This window comes from Chelonoidis abingdonii, chromosome 26 (assembly GCF_003597395.2).
Source record: "Chelonoidis abingdonii isolate Lonesome George chromosome 26, CheloAbing_2.0, whole genome shotgun sequence".
NCBI lineage: Eukaryota > Metazoa > Chordata > Testudines > Testudinidae > Chelonoidis > Chelonoidis abingdonii.
The window spans coordinates 6,569,689-6,589,630 of NC_133794.1; the positions used below are offsets into that span (position 1 = coordinate 6,569,689).

At 55.1% G+C, this 19,942-nt stretch overlaps 1 protein-coding gene across 2 annotated transcripts in view; it reads left to right on the forward strand.

Moving 5' to 3' along the window:
- OLFM2 (olfactomedin 2) overlaps positions 1 to 19,942 on the forward strand; it is an 82,035-nt gene that overhangs the window by 23,119 nt on the left and 38,974 nt on the right. For both annotated transcript variants that reach the window (XM_032793160.2, XM_032793159.2), the window contains exon 2: positions 18,524 to 18,673. In XM_032793160.2, the coding sequence (XP_032649051.2) occupies positions 18,524 to 18,673 (150 nt within the window). The remainder of the gene's footprint in view (positions 1 to 18,523; positions 18,674 to 19,942) is intronic.

The following is a 19,942-nucleotide window of genomic DNA, read 5'->3' on the forward strand; positions in this document are numbered from 1 at the left end:
ATCCACAGTGACTCCAAGATCTTTCTCTAGTGTTAACAGCTAATTTAGACCCCATCATTTTATAGGTATAGTTGGGATGATGTTTTCCACTGCGCATTACTTTGCATTTATCAACAGTGAATTTCATCTGCCAATTTGTTGCCCAGTCACCCAGTTCTGAGAGATCCTTTTATAGCTCTTCGCAGGCTGCCTGGAACTTAACTGTCTTGAGTAATTTTGTATCATCTGCAAATGTTGCCATCTCACTGTTTACCCATTTTTCCAGATCATTTATGAATATGTTGACTAGGACTGGGCCCAGTACAGACCCCTGGGGGACACCGCTATTTACCTCTCTCCATTCTGAAAACTGACCAGTTATTCCTACCCTTTGTTTCCTGTCTTTTAACCAGTTTCCGATCCACGAGAGAACCTTCCCTCCTATCCCATGACAGCTTACTTTGCTAAAGAGCCTTTGTTGAGGGACCTTGTCAAAGGTTTTCTGAAAATCTAAGTACACTATATCCACTGGATCCCCCTTGTCCACCTGCTTGTTGACCCCCTCAAAGAATTCTAGTAGATTGGCGAGGCATGATTTCCCTTTGCTAAAACCATGTTAACTCTTCCCCAACAAATTATGTTCATCTATATGTCTGACAATATTGTTCTTTATTATACCTTTAACCAGTTTGGCCAGTACTGAAGTCGGGCTTACCAACCTGTAATTGCTGGGCTCACCTCTGGAGCGCTTTTTAAAAATTGGCGTCACATTACCTATCCACCAGTCATCTGGTACAGAAGCTGATTTAAATGACAGGTTACAGACGACAGTTAGTAGTTCTGCAATTTGACATTTGAGTTCCTTCAGAACTCTTGGGTGATAGCTGTCATGGAGTCCCTGGGTGATGCTCTGGAGCTGCTCCCTACAAAGCCAGTCAGGACTCTGGTGAAGTCTCCTCTCTGTGAGCAGATTGTCTCCAGGGCAAGCAGCTTACACGGATTCACCTTCCTGGGTCTGACCTTGGAGCATTCAGCATCCTCTGCCCCTTCATGCACTTCCCATAGCGAGTCCGCTCTTGCGGGGTCCTGGGGAAACCAGAGGGTCCTGCACCCACACTTCGCAGTCAGACATGACTCTCAGCCAGCCAGTAAAACAGAGGTTTATTAGATGACAGGAACACGCTCTAAAACAGAGCTTTTAGGTACAGAGAACAGGACCCCTCGGCCGGGTCCATTCTGGGGGGCAGTGAGGCAGACCCATCCCAGCCAGCTCCCAAACTGCAAAACCCCCTCCAGCCCCTCCTCCTCTGGCCTTTGTCTCTTTCCTGGGCCAGGAGGTCACCTGATCTCTTTGTTCACCTTTAGCCATCCCCTTGCAGGGAGGAAGGGCCCAGGACATTTGTTGCCAGGAGACAGAGGGTCAGTGATTTATACACACTGGCCTTTATCCCACCTCCTAGAGACTTAAGAAATGCACTGGGGAAACTGAGGCCCCCACACAGTATTAGGGGAAACATTAAGAACTTTGTCACAATACCATCTGGTCCTGGTGACTTATTACTGTTTAGTTTATCACTTTGTTCCAAAACCTTCTCTAATGACACCTCAATCTGGGACAGTTCCTCAGATCTGTCACCTAAACAGAATGGCTCAGGTGTGGGAATCTCCCTCACATCTTCTGCAGTGAAGACCAATGCAGAGAATTCGTTTAGTTTCTCCGCAATGGCCTTATCGCCCTTGAGTGCTCCTTTAGCATCTCAATCATCCAGTGGCCCCACTGGTTGTTTAGCTGCTTCCTGCTTCTGATGTACTTAAAATGATTTTTGCTATTACTTTTTGAGTCTTTGACTAGTGGTTCTTCAAATTCTTTTTTGGCGTTCTGTGACAAAGTGGGACTGTTCTTAATGTTTCCTCTGAATACTGTAGGGGTGCCTAGGAGGTGAAGCCATGTGAGCTTCTTGCCCTGCAGACAGTCTGCTCCAAGGAAGAGGAGGCTCCCCAAAGTCCTGCCTGGCTTTGTGGGGATCAGTTCCAGAGCATCGCCCGGGGACTCCCTGACATACATGACATACAGTGTCTGGCACAGTGGGGCCTGGGCCATGCCTGGGTCTCCTGGGTGCTTCCACTGTACAGCTAATTAATACCACTGATGCTATTTCCCTGGTTTGGGGCTCGGTGCAGAGGTGCTGGGTGAGATTCTCTGCCCTGTGCTACACAGGAGGTCGGACTGGAGGGTCTCACGCTCTGTTCTGCCCGTGTCAATTTGTGACTCCAGGAGCATGGAGCTTGCTGAGGTTCCCACCAGGCTGCTGCAGCAGGGGTACCTATGGGTGCAGGGCTGCGACCCTAGAGGCCCCTTCCAGTCCCATGTTCCTATGGAACAGTCTCTGGACACAGGCTGCCTCCCGTCCGCAACATACTTTCAACAGCTTTCAGCATTTCTTACCCCTTTGTAAACGATCTGTGCATGGGTCCCTGACGACAAGTTCCTCCCGCCCCCGCAACAGCAGAACAGTTCCCGTGTGCTGAGGAGTGCCCCAAAGCAAATATCTCCTTGGTGCCGGAGCTGCTGCTCATCTGAGGCTGCCCAGGATTTGGGGGGGTTAGAGCTTTGGGGGGCTTTCTGGAAGAAAGGAGCATTTCTGTGGCAAGGTTTACGTCTTCCTGGATATTTTGGTTGATGGCTGAAAGGAAAGCAAATGATGGGAAAAGTTCCATTCTGTTTGAACGGAATCCTTTTGTTTCACACTATTAGGAAGAAATGGGGGAGGAGGAAGGAGAAGAAAACAAAACAAACCTCCTCTACCCCCTCCTCATTGAATTTTTCTGGTTTCAATAAAATCTCAGTTTTTGGTTTGGGGATTTTCATCCAATAAAGACAAAAAAAATTGAAATTTTGAGGGGAAAAACCATTCCCCCCCCTGAAATTTCCCACAATGAAAAATTCCTTTTTGGCCCCGTCCCAGCTGAGACACTGGATTGTGGACCACCGAGAGTCTTTCGTTCTCTGCAGCTGCCCCCCCGCCTCACGGTGAGTTGTCACGGAGACACTTAGCAGGCAGCAGACTCTCCAAGACATCTCTCTCCTAGCAGCTGAATTCTCAGCAACCCCTTGTCTCTGCACATCTCTTTGCCACGTTGTCGCCTCACATTGCAGGCTCCTGTCACACCCCGGCCTGGCACTTGGCATGAAGGGAAGTGACAGGAAATGGCCTGCCAGGATGTGGCACCCTGGGACATGTCAACTGGGATATGGGTAATTTTTTTTTTTTTTTTCTGTATGCAAAGCGCTGCTAAGCAGGGCTGTGTTGGGAGCATGTAATACAGACATTGGGCGGGGGGGGGACCTGCTGGGCTGAATCAGACCAGGGCTACAATAATTGCTACGGTAGTCACACTGGGGGCAGCTCCCCCCTCTCAGAGCAGTGGGCTCGGGCTCTCTGCAGACCCAGTCAGCGTCGTCGTGTCAGTTACATTTGGGGCAGCTCCCCCCTCTCAGAGCAGTGGGCTCAGGCTCTCTACAGACCCAGGCAGTGTCGCCGTGTCAGTTACATTTGGGGCAGTTCCTCCCTCTCAGAGCAGTGGGCTCAGGCTCTCTGCAGACCCAGTCAGCGTCGCTGTGTCAGTTACATTTGGGGCAGCTGCCCCCTCTCAGAGCAGTGGGCTCAGGCTCTCTGCAGACCCAGGCAGTGTCTCTGCATTAGTGACGCTCAGTTCGTGTTTTTCAGTCTCACAATCTCAAGCACTAGGGACTGACATTTTAGGAGGGGAGCTGCAACCGTGCGCTGATGATGTGACTCCAGGCACGAGGTGTCTCGTGCCTGGGCTTTGATGCCAGTCGGGAGACAGTTATCCAATAGAGGGGCCCTGGCTGCAGCTCGCCTGCAGGGAAAATCCGCATGAGCAATCACACGGCAGCTGCCTGACTCCTCTTCCAACCCTGCTGCCATGCGCAGGGGTGAACGTTCCTGGCTCTCCCACATTGATGAATGCAGCAGCGGGTTCATCTCTGTGGCCTGGCTGCCAACAGCCTAGATGAGAGAGGGCCTGTGTGTAGCTCCGTCCTGCATTTATTTCCCATCCATTGGCTGCTGCTAATCAATACTCCTGTCCCGATAACATGACGAGCTGCTGTTGCAGGGCGCTCGTGCTGCAGAAGCAAGCGCTTCATGCCAAGTGCGGGCAGACGGGGAGGGGGTTTAAGGGGATAATTACTGCAACCCGTGTGCCCCGTTCTCCTGCGGAAGTGGGCAGAACCAGTGGGCTGAGCTCAAAGTGCCCTCCCTGGCCCTGGGTCAGACAGAGCCTGGCTCTGGCCGGGTGTTCGTACTGCAAAGCTCAGTCTATGTGCTGCACTGGCTCAGGTTGCCCCAGTGGCCCCAGGTGAGCGTCCCCTCGCAGCATCCCCAGAGCCCACAGGCCAGGTTTTCAGGGGCTGGCACCTACCCCTAGAGCTCAGCTCCCAGTCAGTAAAATGGCCAGGTTTCCCGAGAGGGAAAACTGGCCTCTGCTTGGGAGCTGAACTCTTGAAAACCTGGCGTCCTGGGTCCCAGCTGTCCTGCCTCCTCAGGGCCAAGTGGGCTGCGCAGGACCATTCCCCAGAGGAGTCGGTCCAGTGGTGGGCGAACTCCTGACCTGCGACCTGAATCTGGTGGGGGAAAGCTCACGGATTGTGAGACACACACACTGGCCTGACGTCCTGCGTGGTGCAGCCCGTGCTGTTCCCAGGGGTTCCAGCCGACTTCTTGTGCTTGGGCGACACCGTGGCCTGGCACAGGAGCAGGTAGCGGCAACCCATCCCAGCCCACGGCAGGGACTTGCCCGCATTATTGGCAGGTGTCACAGCCAGAAACGAGTCCCCTTGTTGTCCCTTCTCAGCCGCCCCTGCAGCGGGGGGGCGCAGGGCCTTTTGGTGTCTGTTCATCTGGCGCGGGTGAAGGAACTGCTTCCTCCTCTGCTGGAGTTCACCCAGCGCTCTCAGAGTCTCTACCTGTGGCTGCCAAGGAACCAGAATAATTCCCAGCCCGTTGGGAGGAGGCCTGGCACCACAGCCCCTCTGGCTGCAGCTGCAGTAGCAGCGAGCATCACTCAGGGCGCGTCTGTGCTGCAAAGGGAAGCTGGGGCAGTGAGTCTCAGAGCCTGGGTCGATTGACTCGGACTTGCAGGGCGGAAAGCAGCCGTGTAGACAGTGCTGCTTGGGCTGGAGCCTGGCCTCCGAGATTCAGAGCCCCGCCGGCTACCATTAGCCCTGCGGCCGAGCCATCTGCTCTGGGCTGAGGGCTGCACAGACGCACCCTGAGCATGCGGGGAGGGTAGGAGACATCAGCTGGGACCGTGCCCTCAGAGGGCGCGAGGCTGCCGTGGAGCAGCGGGAGGCTGTAGGAGGAGGCGCTGTGCCATGGACAGTCGCCTTCCCCGCCTCGTCCGGAGAGCAGCGAGTGCAATGAGCCATAGGCAGTCGTGCGTGCCGCCTGCTAGATCCTAACTGCTCCTTGGGTCCCGGTGCAGCTAGGATGGGGCACGGGTGGTAAGACAGGAGCTGTCCCAGAGACCAGAAAGGCCCGACAGGCTGCAGGACTCACGTACTGGGGGCCGGTCCTCCCTGCTGTGCTGTGGAGGAATTTCCAGCGCTGCGCAGAGGCTGGGGCCTGGGCAGAGGGCGACGAGCTGCTCCCCGTGAACCTGGAGCTGGGTGCTGGAAATCACTGTCTAGCATCTCCAGCTGGTTTCAGACATTCGTGTGCTGGGAACCCCCCGACGGGGGTTAAAAGGGAATCACCAGGGCCAACTGTCAGTGGACATGGCCCCCTGAGAACCCTCCCCCCATGGAGCTGTCAGTCAGGCCCCACTCCACAGCACAGGGGGCAGCTCAGGGACATGGCCCCTAGGGCCCTGATTCAGTCTGGGGGACTTCAGCACCTTCTTAAAATGTTTGGTCCAGATTCAGAGTCTACAGGTCTTCTCAGCTTCCCAGTGCCTCTGGTGAGGACAGAGCTGGAGTTACAGCAGCCCTGGGGCTGCTCCGCTTTACATTGCCAGTTCCAGAGACGAAGCACCAAGGATGGGCTTAAAGCCTCTTAAATCTGCCCTAAGTGCAAGATGGGGAGGGTTGTGAATGGGGGCTGTTGTGTTCTGTTCTGGAGGGGTGGTTGGGTGAGCTGGCCCTGCCTGGAGCTCAGGGCACAGGGAGCTTGCAGGCTTTGGCATGAGGACCAGGGAGCACTGGCTACCTAGGCTGTGGGATGGCTGTTGTCAGGATGAGACGGGCATGGGGGAACCCCTGTCCAAGCACGTCTGGATTCAGGGACTTCTGGGGCCCAGGTGCTGATTCTTGCTGCATGGCAAATCGAATTGTCGATAGTGCCACAGTGGGGGCCAATGGGCTGTAATGTCTGGAGCAGGGCTCCTGGGTTCTGCTCCCAGCTCTGGGAGAGGAGTGGGGTCCAGCGGCTAGAGCAGGATGAGGCCTGGAGTCCGTGCTGACTGCTGGGTTCTGCTCCCAGCTCTGGGAGGCGGATCTTGGTGTAGATGGCATGTGGTGCCCTGTTTGCTGTGTGAAGAACGCCATTCAGCCAGCTTGGGACCTGTCTTGTGTCCCTAGGGTGCGCGCGCGCACACACACGGCTCGGGAAGAATTGGTGCCACTTTCCTCTCCACGTCATCACCGACCTGCCAGCGCTTCCCCTGAGCCTCAGCCCGCACACTGGGCAGTGAGGCTCGGTGGGCATGGGCGATATTTTCCTGTTTCCCATGTTGGTTAATACCTTCTGCAAGACACGGCGGCTTCTCCAGTCGGAGGAATTGTGTCATGCGTCAGCACCAACGAGAACGGGCATGGCCCTGTTCTCCAGCGCCCGGGCGATGACAGGCAGAGCACTATCGGCATTAAGTCTTTCCTGACAAGTACATCTGATAATCATGCATCATATTAATTCACCTGTCATAGCAGTAAGTGAATATTGCTATTCAGATCTGCCTCCTTCCTAAACGGCCATTACCCGGAGATACGGCTCCCTGGCTCGACAGGCTGAGGAGAGATTGCGGGCAGGAGTCGGGCAAAGTTATTTCTGCAGGGGTTGCTGTACGCACACACAATGCGTGTGCGCAAACACGCCCCAGCCCCTCCCCTCCCTGCCCGACACAGCTCATCACCTGTCTGGAGAGAGAACAGGAAGGAGGAGTAACTTGGTGGGAGGCTGCTGCAGGCAGCCGCTTGCCCTTGGGTTCTGTTCCTGCTCAGTCCTGCGTAACAGTCCTTAAATTGCAGGCGTAACTTCTAATTATTTCTCTACTGTGGCAGCAACCGGAGGCTTCGGCCCAGCGGTTCCGGGTCCTAGACAATCACAGGACAACAAGCCTGCTTTGAATTGAAGTAGGTGTGTCCACCCGGGGGTTCACCGCTGGATTTGTGCAGACTGGGCCTTGTCTGCCCAGCTGTGATCCCGTCCTCGAGGAGAAAACGCTGATCCCAGGCAGAACTGCACAACGTGGTGCCTGACTCCGGACCCATCTGTCTGCAGGAGCTGATGGTGCAGCCCGATGTGAGGTGACGCCCCAGGGGAAGGGGCTATAAATAGGGGAAGGTTTGGTGGGGTAGAGAACAGAGAGGCCCTGGGTTGAAATCTCACTTTTTCCCCAAAGGTTCATTGTGAAATCCACCCTGCCCTTGTTCGTGCGCTGAAACTGCGGCCTGGCCCTTGTGACAGTTCAGACGGCAGCTCGAAGCGAAGGGATCCCCGGCAAGAACACGCTGTCTCCTTTGCTGGTGTCTGCAGCAGCCCTGGCTGGAGAAGGGGACAGCCAGGGTTAGGGCTCAAAGCACCACTGTGGCAGGGCCCATTGTTCGCTGATGGTCGCACCTCGAAGCCCTGGCTTCCTCCCTGCACGGACAGGCGGACAGACAGCTCTGCCCCAGCGCTCACAGACAAAGCAAAGTGGGCTCTGCCCCACTTGAACCTGGATCTCCTGTGCCCTAGCCTAGTGCTTTAATCATCCGGCCTCCTGACCGGTCTCATGGGAGGTTTGCCCTGACTTCAGCAAGCAGGGACGGTGCCGAGAGCCAGGAAAGCTGGATTTGCATCGGTCAGGCTTAGCCCAGGGCTAAACTCCATTGATGCCCGACATGGCTTTCCTTGTCCCAGGTGCATGGCTGTCGACTGGGGAAAGCAGGGGCCAATTCCCAGCCTGGACAAGGTCTAAGAGGCATCGTTATCCGTGTGCTGCCGCCAGAGGCAGGGCCTGGGCAGTCCCTCTGCTCCCGTCTTTGGGTGTTGCTGCAAGAATTCTCCAGTTAGCTCCCCTGCAATGACCCAGGGATTCGGTATATTAAGGGAGTGTGTTACCCCACCACCCATTAATTTCTATCCATTGGGCTGGAGATTTGAGAGCAGTTTTATCCTGCGCTGTGTCCAATCAGTCTCTTCCCATGTGAACCATGATGTTAAAACCACTGCATGCCAAGTAAAGTATCGTCCCCGGCTCATTACAGGCACCGGGTCATTTATCTCTGCCTGGCCCAGTGCAGTGGCAGCTGGGAGAGACGAGTTTGCTGTTGATTTTCATAATTAACAATTATGAATTGCCCAGGAAATGTAAAACGACCCAGCGCAGAAATGTTGGCTTGTGGCATGAATAAATCAGGCAGGCGGAGAAGGAAGGGGCATCTCTTGGTGTACACGCCTCTCTTTCCACAAGCTGAACGGGGAATCACAACTGCTGGCCCAGCGGGGCCTGGTGTGGGGCTCAGTTGCAGCCATGGGCTAAGAAAATGTGCTGGGATCGGCCTGGAGCCCTGAACAGGGAGATGGGGGGCCGGGTGAGGAGCCTAGAGACGAGGGGGGAGCAGAGGTTTGCAGATTGTCTCAAAGCAGGGGCCATCCAGCCTAGTCTGTGCTCTCTGGCTGCTGAGAAAAGTGCATGGGGTAACCTGAGCTGAGTGGTCAGCCAGCACTCCGGGACTCCGACCTGTCCTGTCGTTTGAACGCTCACTGGGGTAACTGAATATTCTCCTTCCTATGAAACTCCGCGGCTCTGCTGGTGCCCGCTGAGCAGGGACTGGCATTGGAGGCCCTTCCTGCAGGGTGCTCCGCCCAGGATGGGGGAGGTTCTGGCCTTTCCATGGGGAACAGTGAGCATATTTGCATGTGCCTAAGGGATTAAGGAGCCTGACTGTGTGGGACTTAGACTCTGAAGGTGCTTTGGAAAATTGTGCCCAGTGAGAGCCTCCAATGTCGTTCTGCATGAGCAGGGGACACGGGGCTGATCTGAGGCTGCAACTTGCCCAGAGCTGGCCCTGTGCCAGGTTCTTTGTCCTTGATCTCACTGCATGGGAAGGAATCTTACCCCTTTGTACTGACGAGGGGACGGAGGTGCAGTGCTGTTAAGTGATCTGCCCAAGGTCACACAGGGAGTCAGCAGCAGAGCCAGGAACTGAGCCATCTCCCTAGTCCCAGCCGCCTGCCTGGCCGCGAGGGCGGGCTACCGGGACGCGCCGTGGCTAGGCAGGGCAGCGGGGCCAGGCTGTATGCGTGACCCATTGGGGAGGTAGGACTTCATCTTGATGGGCGAGCGTGTCGATCAGGTGCTGTGACTGTGTGTGCGCTGTTCATGGAGACAGGCCCTGACTGACGTGATGGGGGACCCGGCTGGTCGCTGCCACGGGAGGGATTGGTGTGTCTGTGCCTAGAAATCAGAGAGGGGTGTTTGGGGGACAGGGAGTGCGGAGGTGAGGGGTGAGTGAGAGAAATTGGAGTGTGAGTGTGTGTCGAGGGCACTGCATTTTCATGATCCTGTTCACACTGCTTGGCTCCCTGCTGTAGGCGTCTTGCAGCAAGGGCCTGGTCACACCACGGCAGCCTGTGAGCAGCACCCCCAGCTGATATAATGGAATAGGATGGGTCCCTATAGGGCAGAAATTCACATCCAGGGCAGGGCCCAACCTGAGGCCCAGTCTCCCACCAGCCACTCACCCCAGGCAGGGCCCTGCATGAGGCCTCAGCCCACCCAGCCCTTCACCCATGGCAGGGGCCAGGCCCCACTTCAGTCCTGCTGCAGCTTGTGCAGGGCCCTGCCCCAGGGTGAGGGATCTCGGGGGGCTGGGCCCTGAATTCACCCTCGAGGAGCAGAGACTGAAAGAGCTGATTGATCCCCTGCCTCCTCCTAAAAGGCTCCATCCTAATTGTCAGTCTGTTCTCACTGCTGTGGCCTCCGTGCAGGCAGGGAAGTGTTTGCCCGGGCTCCGGGGTGGTGCCTCTGCCAGTCTTTGATGAGCAGGGCTTTGTCACTTCAGGCGTGGCGGGCTTCTCAAGTGTGTGCAAAGGGACCTGAAATTAGAGGGAATAAATTAGCAATTTGTTCGTGTGGCTTTTCTCCCCTGTGGGAGTCACCCTGTGCAGGGAATTACTGGAACATCAATCCCATTACTGTTAAGATAAAATGGACTCACTCTCCTGCTTCCCCCAGCTTGAGACACAGATGGCTTGGGGCTGTGGGGAAATTGTCTCGTTCCTCTACCAGGTGCAGACGGTTGCCAGCAGGTGGGGTTCTGGTGCTCCCTTTCCACCCTCCGGTAGTGTCGATTGCTGTTAGCAGCAGCCCTGTAGTCCCAGTGGAGACCCGGGTCCCCTGGTGCCAGGCGCTACGTGGACTCAGAAGGAGCCTTGGCCCCTAACGAGTTTGCGCCCTATGTGGACAAGGCAGAATGATCATCCATGTGGTACAGGTGGAGAACCGAGACCTGCAGTGACTCACCCCAGGTCGTGGGGAGGGGGGTCCCTGGAATTGAGCAAAGTGAAGAAAACCACGCACACCCTTTGCTCTGGAAGATGCGCCCAAACATTCAGCAAGCCACACAGCATAGAGTTCCCAGGCCTCTCCCGTGAGTGTAGCTCATGTCCGGTGGCCTGGGGGGAGGGTGAACTTCACCCTTGTTCTGCGCTGCTGAACCAGGACGACCTGCTCCCAGAACCTGCTGCGGTGTGCGACTCCGTCACTGTGTCTGCGCCACGCACTGGCAAAGGGCAGCATTCCTTTACTTCACAACTACAACTGTCTGCCCAGCCCTGCAAGAGAAAAGGGAGCTCCCGGCCGGGCCTGAGACATTCCAGGAATAAGGCTGTTTTCTGTCTGCCCCAGTGACTATATGCAAAGGCAGGTGGGGTAACACAGCCTCACCTACCTGCTCTTCCATGAGGAATTCCAAGCCATGAATTCTCCAGGACTTCCTGGGTACAGGACAACTTTTGGCTGCCTTCCTGGAGCCGGCCGGCAGCAGAGCAGCAGAAAGAGCATCATATGGAAAGGCGTCGTTCAGCTAGCAGGGGGCTTGGGCCAGCTGTCAATGCGGAGTCGTCAGGATGCAGGACAGATCCACGTTTCATATTAAAAACCATTCGTTATATTTCCCTCCCAGCCTCTGTTCATCGATTTAAACTGAACCGGCAAAAGAAATGAAGTGGGAAAATCTGTGGCGGGAGGCCTGGAAACGTGACTCAAGCGTGACCATGGAGGCTCGAAAGGAGGGGGTGAGTGTGCAGAACCCCAGCGGTGTTTATAAAATCTCTCCGCGTTGGCAGCCCTGCTCCGGGCAGGGAATGCTGGGCTTGAAACAAAATGAGGATTAATCTTCTTGTTGCCTGCTGGCCTGGGTCTCCTTCGCTGCTTTGTGCCGTCACTTATTCCAGCGCGGAGGGAGCGTATGGAGGGCCGTGTCTTCTCAGTCAGAGTTTGTACCTTGCCTACCGCCGAGGGGAGGCTGTTCTGTGCCTGGGGCTCTGAGGGGCCACGATACTCCTGTGATGCCTTTGGTAGCAGGGCCAGCTTTAGGCACCGCGGGGCCCAATTCGAAGGAGCTGCCGCCAAAGTTCTGCTGCTGTCTTCGGCAGTAGCTCAGTCGCTGCCACGGAGGAAGGTCCCCCTCCCGAAATGCCGCCGAAGACAGCGGCAGCGATTGAGCTGCCGATGACGACAGTGGCGGGACTTCAGTGGCAGCTCCTTTGGGACATTGTGGGGCCCTCTTAGGGGCGTGGGACCCGATTCTGGGGAATCGGCTGAATCGCCCTAAAGCTGGCCCTGTTTGGTAGCAGTTTGCACCAATGTCAGTGGCAGCACAGGGCATGAAAGAGACCCCAGCCCCCTGGAGTTTGGGCCTGTGTCAAAGGGGGATGGCAGGACCTAGAGCGAGCCGTAGGGACCAGCTCTGTGCAAGCGGCAGCGGTCGGGGGTTTTGCTGATCCATAACTGGAATCCTGCTGTTCACAGAGCCGCCTCTATTTTTAGCTGCTGCTGCAGCTCCGGGACACGCCGCCCTCGCCTAATGAGCTGTGGTGTGACCTATTCTCTCCTCTCCCGTTAACTGCAGCTCTACTGCCCATTCAGCACCTCTCCTTCCCCTGCACCCTGCCTTGGGGTCCCCCCCCCCGACGTTCGCTGTGGAAGTGACTAGAGCGGATGGAATAAAGGCTGTGCTTCTTCACAATGGGACATCGCTGGTAGAAGGGCTGGCCTGTCCCACCCCCCGCCAGCTCGTCTGCTTGGCCGGTCCCGCCCAGCTCGTCTGCCAGAGGCCTGCGAAAGGACCCAGTTTGGGGGAGAAGGAGCAGAGAGGCAGAAGCTGCAGCACTTAGCATTGGCGAGCTGGGACTTACAAAGTAGGTCAGGCCCCAGTTAGCAGCTCTCACAGAGCTGGCCTGGAAGGGGAGCTCCAGACCCCCTCGAGTTCCACACGTCAGCACTTCTTAGAAAGTGATAATCCACCCCGGGGTCCCGGCTGAATGGGAGCTGGTCCTGGGGATGGGAAAGTGATAATCCGCCCCGGGGTCCCAGCTGAATGGGAGCTGGTCCTGGGGATGGGAAAGTGATAATCCACCCCAGGGTCCCGGCTGAGTGGGAACCAGTCTTGCGGATGGGAAAGTGATAATCCGCCCCCATGTCCTGGCCGAATGGGAGCTGGTCCCGGGGATGGGAAAGTGATAATCCGCCCCGTGCTCCCGGCCAAATGGGAGCTGGTCCTGGGGACGGGAAAGTGATAATCCACCCCAGGGTCCCAGCCGAGTGGGAACTGGTCCTGGGGACGGGAAAATGATAATCCGCCTCGGTGTCCCGGCTGAGTGGGAACCGGTCCTGGGGACGGGAAAGTGATAATCTGCCCCGGTGTCCTGGGTGAGTGGGAACCGGTCCTGGGGATGGGAAAGTGATAATCCACCTGTGACGAACTGGGACTGTTCCTAATGTTTGCTCTGAATACTGTGTTGGTGCCTCAGTGTCCCCTAGGCAGTTCTTAAGTATCTGGCAGAGCAAAGGGCCAGTGCACCTAATGCCTGGCACTCTGTATCCTAGCAACTGATGGCCTGAGCCCCTCCTCTGCAAAGGTGCCAACTGCAGGATGTTGGGACAAAGGGATCACTGACCTCCTGGCCGGGGAAGGGAGCTGAGCAGAGAGGAGGGGCTTGGCGGGGTTGGTTAGTTGGAGCTACCTGGGATAGGAGTGAGTGCAGACCTAGGGTCTGGCTCACTTCCCCCCAGAATGGACCCGGCCGAGGGGTCTTGGTTCGCCTGTCTTCTACAAGCTCTGTTTTAGACCCCTGTTCCTGTCATCGATAAACCTCTGTTTTGCCGGTGGAAGTCAGCGTCTGACTGCAATAGTGGGTGCGAACCCTGTGGCTTCCCAGACCCCGCCTCCAGGTGGCTCGCTTGTGGGAAGCCCTCGGAGGCGGCAGAGTATGGCTGAATGCTCCAAGGAGAGACCCAGGAGGTGAAGACGTGTGAGCTTCTTGCCCTGAACAAGTCTGCTCCAAGGGAGAGGAGGCTCCCCAAAGTCCTGACTGGCTTTGTGGGGAGCAGTTCCAGAGCATCGCCCGGGGACTCCGTGACACCACCCCAGGGTCCCAGCTGAGTGGGAACTGGTCCTGGGGACGGGAAAGTGATAATCTGCCCCGGGGTCCTGGCTGAGTGGGAACCGGACCGGGGGATGGGAAAGTGATAATCTGCCCCGGTGTCCCGGGTGAGTGGGAACCAGTCCTGGGGATGGGAAAGTGATAATCTGCCCCGGGGTCCTGGCTGAGTGGGAACTGGACCCGGAGACGGGAATAGAGGCAGGAATGTTTAAAACACAGAGGGGGATTGCGTGGGTCTGGTCCTGCCAATGAGCCAGACCGTAGTGTTTGCAGCCTCGGTGTTGTGGGTACCTGTCAGGCCCCGTGGCCGCAGTATCTGAGCCCCTGACAACCTCACAAATGTGTTTCTCTTCACTGTCTGCTAGGGCAGTGCTATTCCCCCCTCCCAGGCAGGGGGCTGAGACCCAGAGACAGGAAGTGACTTTCCCAAAGCCATGCAGGGTTGGCGGAGTAGCGACTAGCCCAGGTCTCCCCAGTTCTAGGCTGCTGGAAGCTCTGGAAGGGGAGTGCAGCATTTGCCCCTAAGTTTTGGGGTGTTTTTTGTGGCAGAAAAAGGCTTTTAGGACAAAGTGTAAATTTTGACCAAAAAATCATGTTCTTCCATTTTTTCAATACCAGCTAAAAGGAAAATGAAAACTTTCATTTTCTCTTGTTTCAAATCAAATATTTAGTTTTTAAAAAACAGAAAAGTTTCATTTTTCATTTTGTTGTTTTGTTTTTCTCCCCCTTCTGTCTTTCCTTTTTCCCCAGAGAAAGAGGAGGGGGAGGATGCAAAAAAATGAAACAAAATGAAGTTCAGTACTTGACTCATTTTCATTTCAACCCTCAAGGCAAATGAAGTTTTTCTTTGTCTAGAATTGTGGGTGGCAAACAATGCCCATCCGTCGCCCAGCCCAAGGCCGACCCCTGCAAAGGTTCAGTAACAAAGCATAGCGCCTGGAGAGCCAGAGGGCCTGGTGGAACTACGATAAACCCCGCAGGGTCAGTGCCATGGGGCCGTCACTCCCTGTTCCTGCCCTTCGGCCCTGGGCCAAACCTCGCCGGAGTCAGGGCAAAGGATCCCACTGGCTTCATGGGCTTTGCAGCTCGCCGTGTCAGCGAGACCAGTGCGAGGAGAAGGAGCTGGATCAGGACACAGGCGACCTGGGTTTGATTCGTGGCTGGGACCTTTTTGCATCTCTCCGAGCCCCTTCTATAAAGTGGGGAACTGATCCTTCCCTCAGCTAGTCAGGCAGTGAGTTCTCTGGGATGGGGGCGCCTCTCGCTCTGTGGGAGCCCATCATCGTGGGGACCCTGGTCTTGCGCGGGGCCTGTACGATGTTTGCAGCCGTCTCCATGGGTGTTATCTCATGGTTAGCTCCTGTGTCACGTTCCTGTTTATCGTATGGCACCGAGAGTGGGCGGGTACACACATCACAGGTCTCTTTGCACTTGCACTGATAAATATTTACACAGACGCTGTGTGCTCACAGCCGTCACGCAGGCATCTGCCAGGCTGGGGGATGTGCCTATCATGACAGACGGTGCTGGTTTCACCAGCCTGCCCCATTCCTGCGTCTGGGCCAGGCTTTCTGTGCTTGGCCCTGCAGGGGCAACCGGTGTTAACTTGCACCTTGCTCGGAAAGGGAGGATGGAGGTGCCTGTGTCTGACACACAGAGAAAAAACATTAATTTGGGGGGTGGGGGATTTAAAAGGTTTCTAGTGAAGCATCCAACTCACCTGGGAATTCTGTCTAAAGCTGAGCCTCTGACTCTCTCTCTGCCCTCCTCCCAACCTTCTCTGGTGCCTGCGCCTCACCATCTATTGTATTTACCCTGACATCCCTGGGGCACCTGATAGACTAACAGACGTAATGGAGCATGAGCTTTCGTGGGTGGATACCCACTTCGCCGGATGGAGTAGGGCAGGGCAGGGCTGGTATCTGCGTTGTCCCTGGGAAAGGAGGCACAGAGAGTTGGAGTGACTAGGAAGTCTGCGTTGCAGCCAGGGGGTTTATGATGCGTTAGGTTGCCAACCACACCTCTGACTTCTCTTAGCGTAACTCCACCCTCCCTGTCTTCCTCCTCCCTACTGCCAGCCCCTGTGTCAACCCTTTGGGTCAGACATATGTCTTAGCGTGACGTCAAAGGCCACAAGGTGTCCATGGAGTGCCGGGATCCAAGGTGATGGTTGCTGGCTCTAGCCAAGAGCCTGCAGTCGTTGGGCAGGTACCAGGAGGGCTTTGCCTGTAGTATCACCCTTAGGATTAAGAACTGGCAGTAGCAAGTATCTGGTGATGTTTCCAGTTCCATGTGCAGGGCCAGGCGGACAGGCAGAGCTGCAGGGTCTCGATGCACCAGTGAGATGGTGTTTGGAGGAGGGGTTTAGGTTTATTAGGAACTGGGGAAACGTGGCAAAGGAGGAGCCTCCACAGGCAGGATGGGGTCCACCTAAACCAAACCGGAACCAGATTGGTGGCCTGGAAAATTACAAAGGTCCAAGAGGAATTTTTGACTGAAGGGCTGGGGGAAAGCCGACAGGTGCAGAGGAGCGCACAGTTCAGAAAGAGCCATCCCTTAGGGGAGGATTTATTGAAGGAGATTTTCTGTTTCCTAGTAACAAGGAGAGGATAGAAGTTGATAGAGGACTGGTAAGAGAAACAGTCAAATGAAAACCAGCCCCCTTCAGTTACATCCGGTGAAGGCAGACACCAAAATATTGACACATTTTATTAGTGCTTGTGTCCAAGTACCAGAAGTCTAAATACTAAGCTGGGTGAACCTGAGTGCCTGGTACTAAATGAGGATACGGATGTAACAGGCATCACAGACGCCTGATGGAACAAGGATCCTCAGTGGGGCATGGGAATGCCAGGGTACAAATGTACAGGAATGACAGTGCTGGTGGGGGTGGTGCACTGTGTGTGAGTGAAAGCATAGAGTGAAATGTAGCAAAACCCTAACGAGCCCATAGAACCTCTCTGGATAGAAATTCCCTGCTTGAATAAGAAGAGTCTAGCAGTAGGGATATACAGCTGACCACTTGACCCGGATGGTGACGGTGATTGTGAAATGCCAGGGAGAGAAGAGAGGCCACAGAAACAGAAAACTCAATAATAATGAGGGATTTCAACTATCCCCACATGGACTGGGAATGTCACCTCGGGATGGGAGGCAGAGAGAACATTTCTAGACCCCATTAATGATGGCTTCTTGGAGCAGCTCGTCCTGGAGCCCGCAGAGGGAGAGGCAATTCTTGATTTAGGCCTAAGTGGTGCATAGGATCTGGCCCAAGAGGTGAACGTAGCTGAACTGCTCGGTAATAGCAAGCAGGATGTAATTAAATTTAACATCTTGCAGGGGGGAAATACCAAAAAACCCACCACAGTAGCATTTGACTTCAAAAAGGGGAACTACACAAAAATGAAGGAGCCAGTTAAAGGGAAATTAAAGGAACAGTCACAGAGTGAAATGCCTGCAAGCTGCATGGACACATCTTAAAAACACTATAATAGAGGCTCAGACTAAATGCATATTCCAGATTAAAAAAGAAAAGATCAAAAAATGCCACCGTGGCTAAACACCCCAATAGGAGAGGCAGAGAGGCAAAGCGGCATCCTTCAACAATTGGAAGTCAAATCCTACCGGGGAAAATAGAAAGGAACATGAACTCAGGCAAGTCAAGTGTAACAGTAAAAGCAGCAGAGAATCTTGTGGCACCTTATAGACTAACAGACGTTATGGAGCGTGAGCTTTCGTGGGTGAATACCCACTGCGTCTGACGAAGTGGGTATTCACCCACGAAAGCTCACGCTCCAAAACGTCTGTTAGTCTATAAGGTGCCACAGGATTCTCTGCTGCTTTTACAGATCCAGACTAACACGGCTACCCCTCTGATACTTGAAGTGTAACAGTGTAATTAGACAGGCCAAAAAAGGATTTGAAGGCCAACTAGCAAAAGATAAAAACTTAACAGCAATGTTTGTGTTAAATGCATCAGCAGCAGGAAGCTACCAAACAATCAGTGAGGCCCCTGGACAACTGAGGTGCTAAAGGAGCCCCAAGGAACCGGGCCCTTGCAGAGAGGCTACGTGAATTCTTTGCATCAACCTTCACTGCAGAGGGCTGATGGGAGGGAGACTCTCACATCTGAGCCATTTGGTTTAGGTGACAGATCTGAGGAACTGTCCCAGACTGAGGTGTCAGTAAAAGACATTTTAGAACCACCTGAAGTAAGAAGCGATGGGGAACAGATGGGATTTAAGCACAAGTTCTGAGGGAACTTAGTTCTGAGACTGCAGAACTACTAACAGTGGGGTGTAACCTCTCTCTTAAATCAGCCTCTGTTCCCAATGACTGGAGAATAGCTAACGTAACACTGATTTTTACAAATACTCCAGAGGGGATCCTGGCAATCCCAGGCCGGTGAGCCTGACTTCAATACCAGGCCGATCGACTGACAGAATGATCAGAGGCATGTGGTGAGGAAGAGTCATCCTGGCTTTTGTAAAGGGAAATCGCGCCTCATCAATCTATTGGAATTCTCTGAGGGGGTCACCGAAGGGGTGGCCCTGGGGGATGCAGTGCACAGAGTGTCCTTGGACTTAGAGAGCCTTTGACAGGGTCCCTGTGGGATAAGTCAGGCTGCTAAGTCTCCTCCCTCTGTGTTGCAGACTCTTTTCCAAAGCCCCGATGACGGCTGGCAAGTTTACACCTCCGCTCAAGCCCCCGATGGCAAATGCCTCTGCACAGCGGTCATCCCGGTGCAGGGCACCTGCTCCCGAGATCTGCGCAGCCGGCAGCTCCGCCAGCTGATGGAAAAGGTAAGAGATTGATCCTGCATGCAGACCTGGGGACACGCTGCCTCTGCATGGACCGGCTGGCCGAGTCCCCTCCTTCAGGGTCGTGTGAGCCTGTCCCTTGCACCGTGTGCTGTGGTGTACCTCCTAGAAATGGGTGTGGAGTGGTGGCTTGGTCTTTCCCTGCCCTGGGAAGTACCCATGTCCCTGGAAGTCCTTCCCCAACACACTAATTGTAATGGTTTTTCTCCAGCCCCGTGCAAATGTTGGAAGCAGGCTGCTGTGAGCCGAAAGCCCAGTGCAGCCATGGACGCGCTCAGAGGATGGGGGGGAGGGGGGGAGCCAGGCAAGAGTTCCCTTCCCTCCGCTAATGACATGCAAATAGGGTCTGTGTTGCTCCTAATGGAGGGTGAGCAGCAATCCATCTTAGTCGATTTGAATGCAATTAATCCCATCGCTTCCTGCCAGGGAAGCCAACTTGTTATTGACTCTGAACCTGCAAATAACGTATTTATTAGTCAGATCAGGGAGGGGTGGGTCCCTGGAATTATGGCCGTGCCTGGCGCTGTTAATGTGGCGCCAGCACGCCGGAGCGGCTGGCGAGGAGCAAGGGGTGGGTGGCGCTTGAAGTGGGCGTGAGTCCCTCTGTCAGCATGACGTGGTGAAACAGTGGGGACCGGCTTCCTCCTCACAAGAGCCAGGCCTGGTGGGGATGAGAAGCAGCCCCCCACAGAGTGCAGGTAAAGGCCCACACCCCACTTGAGCCCTGGGGGCCAGATGTTCACCCTGGTGACTGCTGTTGTAGCAGCAGCTGGTGGCGTCAGTCAGCGATCAGGGCCCTGTTGTGCTGGGCGTTGGGCAGACCCAGAGCGAGCGGCAGCCTCTGCCCACAGGGTGAGCGTGGATGTGGGGCTGGGAGGGACCTCAAGAAGTCACATCCAGTCCCTGGCATTGAGGCAGGAGCAAGTAAACCCAAAGCCGCCATGACACGGGGTTTGTCCACCTGTACTTAAAAACCCTGCAGTGACGGGGATTCCCCAGCCCCCTTGGGAACCTCTTGTAGAGTTTCACTCCCTAGGGAGTTAGGCAGGTTTCCTAATATCCAGCCTACATCTCCCTGGCTGCAGATTAAACCCATCACTTCTTGTCCTACCTCCAGTGGCCACGGAGAAACATTGATAACTGTCCTCTCTATAAAAGCCCATTACAGATTTGAAGACTGTTATCAGATCCCTGCTGAACCTTCTTTCCTCACGACTAAATGTGCCCAGGTGTTTGTACCTTGTCTCATGG